The sequence below is a fragment of the Patiria miniata genome, unplaced genomic scaffold, assembly GCF_015706575.1.
Source record: "Patiria miniata isolate m_02_andy unplaced genomic scaffold, ASM1570657v1 HiC_scaffold_6, whole genome shotgun sequence".
NCBI lineage: Eukaryota > Metazoa > Echinodermata > Asteroidea > Valvatida > Asterinidae > Patiria > Patiria miniata.
In genome coordinates, this window is record NW_024037073.1 from 16,838,980 (window position 1) to 16,852,988 (window position 14,009).

General features: G+C 41.6%; 1 protein-coding gene across 1 annotated transcript; it reads right to left on the reverse strand.

Moving 5' to 3' along the window:
• Window positions 1-3,513: 3,513 nt before the first annotated feature.
• On the reverse strand, window positions 3,514-13,780 carry LOC119742439 (OTU domain-containing protein 3-like). Its single transcript, XM_038218360.1, has 10 exons — window positions 13,635-13,780; window positions 13,290-13,418; window positions 12,572-12,679; window positions 10,644-10,792; window positions 10,184-10,296; window positions 9,366-9,482; window positions 8,783-8,959; window positions 7,526-7,628; window positions 6,708-6,856; window positions 3,514-5,557 (listed from the first exon to the last, which is right to left on the reverse strand). The coding sequence occupies exons 2-10, from the start codon at window positions 13,391-13,393 to the stop codon at window positions 5,369-5,371; spliced, it is 1,209 nt and encodes a 402-aa protein (XP_038074288.1). The 5' UTR covers window positions 13,394-13,418; window positions 13,635-13,780; the 3' UTR covers window positions 3,514-5,368.
• Between the last annotated feature and the right edge of the window lie 229 nt (window positions 13,781-14,009).

Consider the following 14,009-nt stretch of genomic DNA (forward strand, 5'->3'; position numbering starts at 1 on the left):
TTTTTGTGAATTTTCCCCCACTACAGCCTGTGCCCAGTACCGTCTCATTTTGCCAGAGTGCCTCACATATAACACAGGTTAACCAGAGCAAATAACCCTACAAAAACCATACAGGAACTTGGGTTTTCCATATAGGCACATATACATGCACAGCTGGCTACATTGTGCAAGGTGAATTAGCACTCTCATAATCTAAGGCCAAAAAAAAAAGTCTCCGGTTTCTGGTATGGAACTTGCCCAAAAAGTGGGGCGGCGACGCGGCTTCAAATGTCGGCTAATGACTGTAAAAAGGTTGCCTGACTGAACTTAGTGCAAATATATGGCAGTCCAGAGAGGCCACATAAAGCTTATTCTCGATCATAACCCCATCTAAAAACACGTTAAAATTGTGCAGCAGCAGGATTCCAGTCAAAAGAGTGAGTTTGGCGGTTTTGAGACATCATCTTTCATTGAAAAAAAACCTTTTTCTTTTTGCCGACGCGCATGGCTATGGCGACGCGCGCTCATACCAGAAACCAGAGACTTTTTTGGGGGGCCTAATACAGCTCTATATAAAATACCTCTTTTTTGGATACACCTTGTATAATATGGGCAGTGCTGGGCCAAGTAGACCGATAAAAGAAAGCCCCGTCCAATGTTGTATCGACCAATCACAGCCATGATTTATGTCTGACATGCATGCACTAAACGTCCGGAAAAAAATTGGTCTAGTAGTCGGGTATCCATTTTAACAAAATTGCCAGTTTTACACGTTTTGTTTTGTGAAAAACAGACACTTCAGGGCACGTGGTTGAAAGAGGTCTTTCAAAAAGTTAAAATATCAATCTTCCCAGTGACACTCAAGTTTTGAAAAGACTTTCCTTGGTAATCGGCAAAACTATGCTCATTTGAGATTTGTGATCATGTCACAAAGGTGTAGGGATTTCCAGTAACATTCCATTTTTCAGATGAACATTTCTACAAATCACCCCCCCCCCCCCAAAAAAAAAATTGCCTTACAGGCAAAACAAATTTGAAACTATTGCAGTATATTTTAGAATATAGTTAGATTTAAAAATACTTTAAAAAAACAAACAAACAAACAAACACCCCCTGAACCCCAAAATCAAGGGTTAAAAAAAATTAGCCCCACATTAGTTTGTGTGGTCCGTTTCAAGCTCTGCCTGGAAGTGTCTGTTTTTTTGTGACAGAATGCATCACATACCTTTATTTTGTAAGGGATTTACAATTAACCAGCTGAATGGCAGAAAGAAAAAAAAACAATAATTGAGAATATGTTTCACCAGTTTATCCCACCTCTGTTCTAAAGGACAAATTTTGGAGTGTTTTCTCAAACTCGGGTCATCACTTTTTTGTCATTTAACACACCGTACCTTGAATTTTCATTTTTGGAAAAGATTGCTTAATAAGGCCTTCCCCCCCCCCCTAGTGTTTTTTTTTCAATGTAAGATGATGTCTCAAAACTGCCAAACTCACTGGTTTGACTGGAATCCTGCTGCTGTACAATTTGAACGTGTTTTTAGATGGGGTTACGATCGAGTATAAGCTTTATGCCTCTCGGGACTCCCATATATTTTGCACTAAATTTAGTCGGGCACCAAAAAAAAAGAAGCCGCGTCGTCGCACCACTTTTTGGGCAAGCTCCATACCAGAAACCGGAGACTTTTATTTTTTTGACCTAATGACAACTCCTTGGAAACAATTCTGAGCGAATGGTTTCCTTTCGTTTTTTTCAAATCACACACCTCAGCAGCTTTTTGTTTTCAATGGCGATACTGTACAGTGTACCGGTAGGTTACATATGTAGGCGATTTTAAACACCTATTTATATTTTTTTATATTTACACATATTTACTTGTATTTGTGGTAGTGTTAGTCTCTGTTTTAATGAGAATTTCTTGTTTTGCATGCGTGAAAATGGCAGCCTCCACTTGTTCTCATCAAGGTAGACAATGGATTTGGATTTTAGTCTCGTGTCCTGGATGTGTTTCAGTACTGGGCGCATGAGGTATGCTCAGGATTTCTTGGGTACCATTGCCAATGTTCTCAAGATTGCATTTGATTCAGTGACCTGTACTGCTGGGGCTCTTCAATGCTTGTTAATTAGGCTGGTTGTAGTTGGGTTGTAGTTGGACTAGACAGTACAGCGTTTCCGGTTGTTGTTTTTTCACAGTGGGAAACAAATTCAGGCTTTGTTGGATAGCAGTTTCAAGCTATCATCACTCAGAACAGGTAGTAAATTATTTAGAATTGTACTGTTTTAATCAACTCATCTTTGCAGCATTCAGTTTTGCTTTGTGTTATTTAAATGAAACTATGAGGTTGTTATTATAAGCAATGCTGTGCTTTACCACTCAATCAAATTCTAAGTAATAACTGCCATATGTAAATTTAGTAAAATATAGTAATGTTTGTAGAATCAGAGAAAAACTTCAGAAGCTTGCATGCTTGCGACTTCCACTGTCAAATCACGAATTTAATATCAGAGAGAACGAGATATGCTGCCCTGTACGGTGGCCAAGGAGAGACAACTCAGTCATAATTTAACTAACAAAAATGTCTTGCATACATGTTAGGAAAAAAGAAAAGATCCATCGTATTGTCTGAAAATGTACGACTCAATGACAAAATTCAGAAACAAATTGATGGAGTTGAAATTCACATTTTAAAAACACCATTTTACTGCCAAAAAAAGTATTGCTCTTGAAGAAGGTTTTTTGATGAGGTAAAGGACTCGACAATAGACCACTGATCGCTATATAAAGACTAGATAGCGGATGCCCAAACACCAGTCACATAGTTGAATTTACATTTTGAGTTCGTCCCGGTCTTTTACATATCTACATGTATAGACAACGCGCGCTGTATCAGGAGTTGACGCGCATTTTGGTTACGTACCGTACACGTATAAGGATACATTTCCCTCGTGATTATATTTCCAAACGCCGCAAAAAGTGAACTGCGGCATTAAAAAAGTAAACCACGTTTGACAAATTGTAAACTGTGGTCAGTGGTACTGGGTGCAGGTAAATAAATCAGGTGAACGACGATGTTACAAAAGTGAATCATACTGCCTATAAAGACAGCAGCTTGTCCTTTATAGATCACCAGCCAGTCTCACCAATACGGCTTCAAATGGCTTTCTTCTGCAGCTTTCTGTACGCTATCCAGTCTTTAGATCAGTGCAATAGACCCATCCATTTAAGCTCCTGTCTACCCAATGGTGTTTTCACAAATCACAGCCATGATTGTGTGTATGACTTCCATGGCCGGTACATGTGGTACATGAGAGGTGCACATGCCATTGCCTCATGCGCAGTGGCAAAGGGGTAATGCACCGGTCTATTACAACTCCAAACAAATTGGTTTATATCTTAGTGTATCCTTAGTACTATATCTGTAGATGCAGAATCATGTGTAGCCTTGAACTGCCCAATGCTTCTGATGCTTCACTAAGCTTCAAACCTCGATGTCAATTGTACACTTTAACATATGAAACCAAAGATCTAACAGTTTGTATAATAAGATATGCCGTTTATTATTGCCAATTTGCCAAATTTAAAAACAGTTCCACGTAGACAATATGTATTTTAGATTTAGTATTTGTTAGCATCATATTCATCGTTTACAAATGTTACTCTTTCTCATAGTTTACATAAATACTGTACATTTTTTTTTCAAAAGCATGTTCTTGCCCTTTCAATCAATAGACTAATCTGGTGGGAGGCTATTTTCTGTGGTGGCACCAGGCTGAAGCGAGTCGTACTCGGGTAATACACAGGCACTCCGGGCTCCTTCGACCAATAGAGTCAACAAAATGCGCACGTGCCTTGTCTTTCAATAAGAATACATGCAGCGTGTGCGTGGTACCACCTCAAAAAATGGCTTCTAATTTTGTTTGCCGAATGCCAATATGGAAACATTGTGAAACAACAAATATAACGCTTAATTTTGTAATTACTTTACAGTAACACACAAGAAGACATGGTTTTATATTGACAGAAATCCAAGGTTGCATTACTGTTGTTAAAACAGCAAGGGCTGTTCTCAGATGCCCGGATTCATAAACAGTCCGAATTGTATGAAACATTTTGAGTACAACAAATGGATCAGTATTGCTCCAGCATTTCAAATTGGGGCTGTAACATTGATAAAATCACAAGTTTGAAGCTAAAACATTTACAAATTTGAAGATGTCAACAATGTCGGGGACTTTACCGTGTCTGAAAACCTGATCTTGTGAAATTTTTATTCATTTCAATCCAGACAACAGAACTTCACAGTAACGAACACAATAGGGTCCACAAAATAGGAGAGCTACAGCAATTCTTGGTCCTCAATGTTTTATGTAATACTTATAGACAGAAAAACTGTTTGGAATTTCCTTCTGTATATTGGTGTTCGTTATCTAGTGGGTTGTATACATGGATCTGCTATAGCGGATCTATTACTCTGTATGCCTGCACAATAAGGAATATCTTGCCTGTGTACGTACTGGGACAGCTCAATTATGGGCTTTCATTATCAATAAACTGACTAAAAAGTGGCATTTTGAAGTGTGTTTTATGTTCCTTTATTGTAATCACAAAATATATTTCATACACTAGCAAACAATAAATTAAAATGTAATTTCATTATACTCCCCCTCCCCATTTCTCATCCAACAGCACCATTTGGGGTAACATATGGGACGGCGTGAACTGACCGTTGTATCGTGTAGTGCACTCCAAAACTGCTACAGAATTTCAACTACATAAAACAAATCCTCTCTTCGAAAATGGAAAAAAAAATTGCACAGTTTGCCAACAAGTATGTGTCTCAAAAAGGCCTCTTCCAACTTCCTGGTTGACTCTGCATATATTCCGTGATATGATCATTCGGTTTTGTTTGTTTATGTGTGATTCCAAACAAATACATCTTCATTTGGACCCCTAGAGGATAAGAGCCATTGTTTGTCACTAAAGAAAACATCCAATTAACAAGACCCCAAAACCCCTAAAACGGGTGTCCTTGTTCCCAACTGCATTATTGCAAATCTTCAACTGGATGGTGATTTGTTCCCGGTACGCTGCTAATGTCAGCTTACAAGGCACCCTTTGTCTATACCAGTGTTTGAATAGACACATGGCCCAAATAATGCTACCTCGTGTATCTCTCGCTTGAAACCGGCTAATGAACTTCAATGACTTCAGTGTCACAAGGTGTTTTCTATTTAAACAGTCCTGACTCTACTTCAAGTAAAGTTTCTGTCGACGATCTCTTTTGGGACTTCAAATGTTAGCGATCCAACATGTCCTGCAGGTTTGGCCGACCTCGTTCAGCAATCACTGACCTTAGAATTGTTCACACTGTTACTCGTACCACACCCTCATATCGAAAGCGCTCCCATTTGCCCAACGGGAACGGACACGGTACTCTGCGCGTCGTCTTTGTCTTCGTCACGGTTCTCCGTTTGGATTCCCAAGACTTTTTGTTTATGCCTCTCCATCTGTCGTTCCTTCTTCTCTGCTCTCTTCTGCTGCTTCAGGATGCGGCTGTTGACGGCTGGCCGTTGACCCTGAAATTGTTGGAGAGGTTGCGAAATGTCAGAGGTACTGAAAGTATTTCAATCGTCATCTAGTCTCAACTCAAGTCACAAACTATTAAAATGAGTCATGACAAAGGCATTCCTTTGTTAATGTTCATCACCTGTTACTTAGGAACTGACTGTTGACTGACTTAATAATGAAAACTCTGACTCTCCCATAGAGCTATATTAAATTACTAGAGCGCTAACTCGCCATTCTGCGTGCGGAAATGCTTCGAAGCCGTCCTGGGCGCAGACATTCATGTGCGTGTTTGTAGAACATAATGAAATTAGATGGATTGAATTTTGAAAGTGTACTCTACATGCAACGCGCAAGTAGAACACGCGCAAACAACTTCAGCGCGTCATTGACAGATCAAAAAAACGTGACGGCAAAAAGCATCTGCAGCGGAGGGACGCGCACATGTTGCGCTGTTTGCGTAGAGCAAAATGACACGCTCATTTGCTGATCGTGCGTTTCGGTTTTGATCGTATTGACTTCGATAACGCACCGGTATGTAATACAAATGCAGATATGCAAATAGCCGTACAAAAGCCATACAAAATTTCTAGGTCTCCATAGGTTTTGTGCACAAACATGGATGCGCCCAGCAGGCATTACTTTGTACACGAAGTTAGCGCTCTAGTAATTTAATATAGCTCTATGGACTCTCCCAATCTCTCCCACTACTAAGTGTTCTGGGGCTGTGCATGTCTTCTTAGAATAACTTCAGGAACTGACTTAAGTCAATCAAACTCATGTCACCCTAACTCCCACCGGAATAACAGCACCGGACTCATGCTTTGGTGTTTCAGAGGCAACAGTGGTGTGGGTTGGAGCCCGGATAGACACTTGTGCCCTTAAGCAAGGCACTTAACCATTATTGCTTCGTCCTTTGGATGGGATGGGACGTAAAGCCGTAGGTCCTGTGTGTTGGGTAATGCAACGCATGTAAAAGAACCCAGTAACACTTATCCCTAAGAGAAGGGGTTCGCCCCGGTGTTTCTGGCCTCCTGTTAAACCTGCCCTGCTGAGTATTTGGGAGAAGAACCAACCAACATTCAAGAACCCCCTCATCCCTATAAATAAAGGCTGTAATCGTTATCTGTACTGACTGACGTCTTTAGCCATGATACTCACCCGACCTCTCCCTCTGCCCTGTGTTCTGTTAGGCTGCGTCTCCTTGGAGTCCTCATCGACAGGAGCACCAAAGATGCGGGACCCTGTGCCTTCCGATGACCAGAGGCCATCCTCAGGCACTCTGGAAGCATCCTGGGAATCGGTTTGATCTTCAAAAGTAAAGAGGAATTCTGCGTCAAAAATCTCAGTTTTTCATATGGATTATTGAACTGCTCATACAATGAACATTGTGCCTGCAAATGCCTTCATTTTTGAGGTTGTATCATCCGTAAGATTTGAGGCTTTGCATGGTGGAGATACTAAATAATGAAAGGTTTGCGGAAACACCATCTGCGAATAATTTCTCAACTAAGAGAATGGTTCTGAAATGAACCAGAGGTATAAACCCGACATTCCGGTCAGTATGCTCTGACCGTCTTCAGGTTGTATCATCCTAAAGCATGAATTTATCACATTCATTAATTTGAAGTTGCGTATTGTTAAGCAGTAAATATGTCAGTAGACGTAGGAAAATGTTTAAAAAAGTCAAGATCATAATCCCAAATGTGGACAGTATTTGGGTACATTTTCTAGGAAGCATGGGGAACCACCAACATAGGGCTGGATAGCTCAGTTATTGGCAGAGCACCGGAACGGCAATCCCCAGTTTCAAACACTGCTTCCATCAGTTTCTTTGTTCAACTAAAATGTTATTTCCTAGTTTACGAAACAGACGCTGACTATTTCCAAAAACAGGGCTTTATAACTTTGAGCACTGGTACGTTATTCTGGAGGTCGCAAGTTCGAAGCCTATTTGAGTCAGTCTCCTCAAATCTTACCATCAGGATGAATGTCCTCCTGCAGGATCTGTAGGATGAAGTCAATAGTTGCCTCTACCTCATACTGGTTATCCTGGAGTGTGTCGCTGATCAGACCAGCATCCTGCATGAGACAAATTACCAAGATTCTTCCAGTAGTGAACAACTTATCAACTATTGTTGTCCGGGACTCAGACCAGAATCTACTACAATAACTTTGGTAACAGAAATAATACAGGGTAGTCCCCCCCCAAAAAAGGAACCTCATACTTCCACTACCCTGACTCTCAAAACCACCTGTACAAACTGATGGACAATCCTTTATAAGAATGGTAATACCAAACTATCCCGATTCGGTCAGGTAGTTTTTGCTGCAGAGCCTATTTTGTGAGGGATACTTCTTTCATGTGGGTATTATTAAACAACAATCCCTCTATCAATTACAATGTAAGTCAAATTCCCGGGTGCGGTTTAGTAATTCATCGGGATAAAATTGCCCCCCTTGCTTCACAAAATAGGCTCTAGAACAAAAACTACTGGACCAAATCGGGCGATCTTGGTTTAATTTTTCTTCTAAAAAGATTCTCCATGCATTGGTACATGTGGTTTAAGTTCAGGGTAGTGGAAGTATATAAGGTTCCGGGTTTTTTTGGGGGACCACCCTGTATAGTAACACATATGGTACATTTTTAACAACTAATCATTGTTATCAGAAAAAAAAATCAAAACATTAATGCAATTAGGAGATGAAGAATGACATCACAGATTGGTTTTTAGATGTCGTTTTATTGGCTGTGGGTTATTCATGAGATGAAATTTGCGACGGGGTGATGTAAAGTTAATATTGGGTTTTGCCCTTCACCGATGTATTTTTATAAACACTGTATACTCATCAGTCTTTCCCCCTCGGGTGGGACTCGAACCCACGACCTCCTGCTCGCTAGCGCAGACGTCTTACCACTCGACCACTGAGGTTGCAGGGGTTGGCTGGCTGGTTCGAATCAAATATAGCAATGTGTACCGCAATAAAACTATTCATAGGATGGAAGTTGCGTCAAGGTGTTGGTTACGAGCACATTGTTGATTATGGGAGTTCATTTCACAGCCTAGGGGCACTCCCCAACCATCCTTCAAAAATTTGACACCTCCTAGTAACCATGGTAGATCATAGACTCCATCTTGGTGGTGTGTAAAGACAACTGCTGTCTTTATAGACAACTGAAGACAACTGCTGTCTTAGCGCTATATTCGTAGCGCTATCCAGTTTGATGCGCATACCTGACAACCAGTAGCATCCATGATGTGTATCACCATGTCGTCCATGCTGCTGTTGCTCCAAGCCCCGGCCGGCACTGTGAAGTCATCAGCAACTGATGCACCGTAGGAAGAGCCGTCGTTCCTGTCTTTGTGTTTGGCCTTAACTCCGACAGTTGCATATTTTCTTGGGTCTGAGGACTACATACATAATGTGTATTGTTACTGAAATAGGAAATATGCTTTTGTTCTTGGGCTAGACACTTTACCATAATTGCCTCTCTCCACCCAGGAGTCTAACTGGGTAGAGACCAGATTACAATGATCTCGAGCGGCTGCAGGAAACTGCTCTCATGGCCTAATGAACAGGGGTCATAATAATTGTGAAGAGCTTTGAGACTGTTTGTATAAAGTGTTATACATGTATCAGCATCACATTATTATTATTTTTGAGTTCAAAATTAGTTGTACACTCTGTACACACAAATGTGTCCTTTCTTAGTTCCAATGTATAGATTTTTTTTTTTTTAAATGACCACTCTTTACAGTTTCGGGACAGAGTCCACAGAGGATTAAAAACTGCTCTTTTACTATGTCATCACTGTACCTTGAATTTGGTAGGGTCTTGTGACTTGTCCCCATATTTCCGTACACTGGAGTAATGGTCTCCATTGTGGTAGGCAATGTGGAGCTCTCTTGCCTCGGGTCTGTCCGACCCACATATCTGTAACAAAAAAGGCATCTTGAATGTAGTGACCAATTGCAAGTGTAAAGCCAGTCAATGCGAGGACCAATGAAAGCAGCAATTGGATGGGCGGGCCAGCGGGCGGGTTGGGGGGGGGGAGATGTAACAAAATTCATAAGATGAACAAAAAGCAAGGTAAAAAGTTCCACAAAGATGTATCAGATCTGAAAACTCTGCACCTAATTCCAGTTCGCGCCAGGATTATTTTGACAGGACCAGACCCAGGCGCGGATTGTTTTCATGAACCACGATGCCCGACGGGTTCAGGCCGTCATCTGCGGGTAGCACACCCTGATATTTCCCGCCTTGCTGCGAGCGGGTCGCAGACAGATATTTCAAGCCTCGCCTGTTGCGTGTTTATCCATCATTTGTTCCGAATATCCCGCAAAACCTTTGCGTGTATACACGTCATCCGATGCAAAGAGGTTAACTGAACTACATGTATAATGTGATGTAACAATGTGGGAGAAGGAGATAAGGCTTCAATACATTGGTTGACTGAGTATTGGTAAGGTGTTCTACAGCCAGCACGTTACAATCCAACTTGGTCCACTTTTTGTGTGAATATATGGGCAAGTGATTCAAAACTCCCGAGTCAGTATTTGGCTTACTTTATGAAATCTTTCGACTACTGAATTCATTATCTTAATTAGACAAAATCGAAACAATGGTTAACTCACCCTCCAGTCTGGTGCATTCAGCTGGTGTATGACCACGTTAAGGCCATTCCTACGTGCAAAGGCTACAATGCTGTCATTGCCAGCGTAGGTACCAGACTTGGCAAGATTCTCAACTGGAACGAAAGAAAAAGGCAACAAGCTGTTATTGCCCCATGAAGAGTTTTCACACTAAAACATTTCCCGTTTTTTTGATGGTGGGAAAATTCTGCAATTTGTCAACCCCCCCCCCCCCCCCAAAAAGAAGAGACATTCACTATTCAATAATACTGAACAATGATGTTGACAAATTTGGACGGCACCAACACAGGGCTGGATAGCTCAGTTAGTAGAGCACCTAGCCAGTAATTTGGAGGTCGCAGGTTCAAACTCCACTCCATTCAATTTCTTTGTTCAACTTCATTTTTAATTATTATCTATAATGTTCTTTGCTTCTTTATATCAAGGGTTACAACTGTCTTACTGTGTCTGTCAAATGGCACATCGTCCTCCACAAAGGGCTCAAAGTCATCCCGGTGTTCTAGAATATATTGCACTGTGTCTGCTCGGTGCCTCAAATGGTTCCGTCCATGTCCCTCAGTTTGATCGCCCAAGGCACGGAAGAGACAGTTACTGTTCAATAAAACAGAACAATCAACAAATATATCACCGCTGATTAAGTGAATGCGCAGCATGATGAGCCTGATTGCAGACTTGGAAGTCTAGTGCAACTAAAAACGCAACAATGTTCACAGTGTTCCTTGTGCCAAAACCCTGGGACTGTCAATGTTGTGTATTTGAGCTATAAGCTATGTACTTTGTACTACAGGGTGAGTAAAAAAAAATCGAAACCCAAATGTCGGGACCATTGTTTTAGTGAAGTTCTGCATGTAGCACCTTCAAAATCTAGGATATGAAAGCCAAATTCATAAGCTTTCTTTCAGCACAAGAATCATTCAAGTCACTCGTGTACTTTTCAAGTTACAGAATTTCAAACACAACCACCGTTTTTAGGTTCTGTCAACGGATCACCAAAAAAGTGCAGTGTTCTTTCAGCAAAACGAAAACAAATCACATAGGGATGTGTGTGAATTGTTTTCGTTTTGCTGAAAGAACGCACACCTTTTTTTGTGATCCGTGGACAGAACTTTAACACGGTGGTTGTGTTTAAAATTCTGTAACTTGAAAACTACATGAGTGATTTGAATGATTCTTGTACTAAAAGAAAGCTTATGAATTGGGCTTTCATATCCTAGATTTTGAAGAACTTCACTAAAACAATGGTCCCGACATTTGGGTTTCGAATTTTTTACTCACCCGTAATGTAGTACTTTGTACTAGAAGGTTGTGAGTGGGAGTCAGCCATCTTTTAACTTCCCATCACTTAGAAATATCCATGGACAATAATATAGCATTTCTGTTCATAACTTGTATCTGGCTTGAGATTCTGAGATATTTTTCTAAAATTTTGATATTGATGAAAATTTTGTAATCACATTATGACCCGTGAAACAGTAGCGAGGACACTATCAGTGTCATTATATAATTCCTGTAAACCAAGTATTTCCCAACAGTGAAACAGCCTAACTGGGGTTTTGTGTTTTGAGTTTTGTGGGTGGTGTACGCAGTGTCTGCCTTTTTTGTGATGTCACTTGCGGGGGGTGGGGGGGGGGGGCAGGGCATGGCCCCCGTTGCCAGTCCCCCCCCCCTGGATCCACCGTTGGTCATAGTATCAACTACAGGATTCAAAGGCCTGCCCCCTCCCCCTCTCTTAGTTATGCCACTGCAACAGTGGGCAATGCACAATATAGCTCACAAGCCTGAAAAATCCTACAGAGAAGACCTGAAAAATCCTAGAGAGAAGACAATGAGGAAATATTCAGTTTGTAAGAGGTGGGAGGACAACCCCAAATACTAGACACTACCAAGTTTTTCCTACACAAACAGGTAGGGATGGACAAATTAAATTGGCTTAGACAGGATTCGTACCCAGCTCAGGTGGAGAAGGAGGGCTAGAAAAGTACCACTGCCCCAACCTTATTCTGGGTATACACAGCAATTTGTGGAGAAATGATGGGTATCTTGACGGTGCTAAACACCATAGATTTGTGCACATATTTAACCAGTTCACGTCGGTTGACGTGTCTACATATGCAAAGGTTTTGCCGTATTTGGAACGGATATACGCACAACGAGCGAGGCTGGAAATATCTGTCAGCGACCTGCTTGCAGCGAGCGAGGCCAGAAAATATCAGGGTGTGCTACCCGCAGATGATGGCCTGAACCTGTCTGGCATCGAGGTTCATGAAAAACAATCCCGTGCCTGGGTCCAGTCGATGTCAAAATAATCCCGGCGCGAACTGGTTAAATGTCTTGTTGGTTGGTTGTTTGGGTGAATGGCCAGCCACCTACCCATCCCCTGGTATGTCTCTCAGCTCCAGGCCTATGGTCTGCAGCTGAGTGGCGAAACCCGCAAAGTTCTCATCATCTGCAAGGTATGAGGCATCCTTATGCTGTTTCCTGGGGGTTAAGGGATAGGAAGGGAAAAAAACCAAATAACAATAAATGCAACACCAATTAATAAATTTATGCACTTTTCAATAATCTCTCTCAACATAGCAGCTATGTAAAACATGAACACTGAATTTTGGAAGGTAATTAGTAGCTTCCAAAAATGTTCCGTAGTGATTAGGCTTATCAAGGAAAGGGTTTTGAATTTGCAAACACAAGTTTTTCAGGAAATTTAGCAAATGTACCACTAGGCTACAGCTAGTAAGTTAGACAACTAATTGGACACCCAGTATTTTAGGCCCATTCGATGGAGTAAACCTTGAGCATGCTAAGGGAACGTCTCAAAAGTCGGAACGGTTGGAACGTTCCACCAGGAAACATTGCCTGTTCCAATTGAAAACAAGCGCTGTTCCCACCAGGAACAGCCCTGGAACGCCAGGTGTTCCCACCTGGGAACTCAGGAATGGCCTGTTTCAGTTGGGAACACGCTGGGAAGACAGTGCATTCCCAATGGGAACAAATAATGTTCCCAAAAGAAACGTTCCATTTTCCATACCGAACGGGAATGTTTCGATTTTTGAGACGTTCCCTAAAGTTTGTTGTGCCCGAGTTTCTTTACCGGTAACCATTGCGGACGGCTCTCTCGTCCCGTTTGCGTTCCTGTGCATCACGTCGCTGGCCGGTCGTGAGGGTCTTGGCTTGTCGGTGGTTGGATTTACTCATCTCGTCTCTCTACTAGTCTTATCTTCTGTTGAAGACATGATACTGTTTGAGTATGCAGAAATACAGCACCCCTAGTCCCCCCCCCTCCCCCCCCCCCCCCCCCCCGATATTTTGCAGTTGGATTTTTTTTACACTGCACTGCAGCCACAGGCATGACAGGAGCAGGGCCTTATCAGTAGGCCAACCCCTAGTCCTACTCCGATCTCCGGGGACTGAAAATGTTGTTCATGTATGCACTTACCAAATGACGATCCCTGCAAATAGCAATCGGTTTGAAACTATGTCAGATTTTGGTATAATTTTGGCGAGCAAATAAACACGATGTCGCTCTTGCAGTTGCACCACTTGTTGACAACATCCCGGTCCCGCACAAAACCAAAATATAATGTAGGGGAGTATGATTGGAAAAAAAGTACCATGAGATTTTTGAGTTTATAAAAGATTCATCAAAGACATTAAAAAGAACCAGAGTTCACCAAAAAGCACAAATGTAATTACAAAAAACATCGTATAAAGGGACTTTTTTGCTTTTTACTCAAAGGATTATGAAATATCGTTTGGACTTTATAGTTGAACCCACCTCTGTCAATTTCGACTCGACCAATTAAGGTGAAGG

Excerpts from the sequence above, each read along its gene's own strand:
- LOC119742439 (XM_038218360.1), bottom strand. The coding sequence starts at position 13,393 with ATGAGTAAATCCAACCACCGACAAGCCAAGACCCTCACGACCGGCCAG. Across the intron at positions 12,680-13,289 it reads GCCGTCCGCAATGGTTACCG|GAAACAGCATAAGGATGCCT; the intron begins GTAAAGAAACTC and ends CTTAACCCCCAG. Across the intron at positions 9,483-10,183 it reads TGAATGCACCAGACTGGAGG|ATATGTGGGTCGGACAGACC; the intron begins GTGAGTTAACCA and ends TTTTTGTTACAG.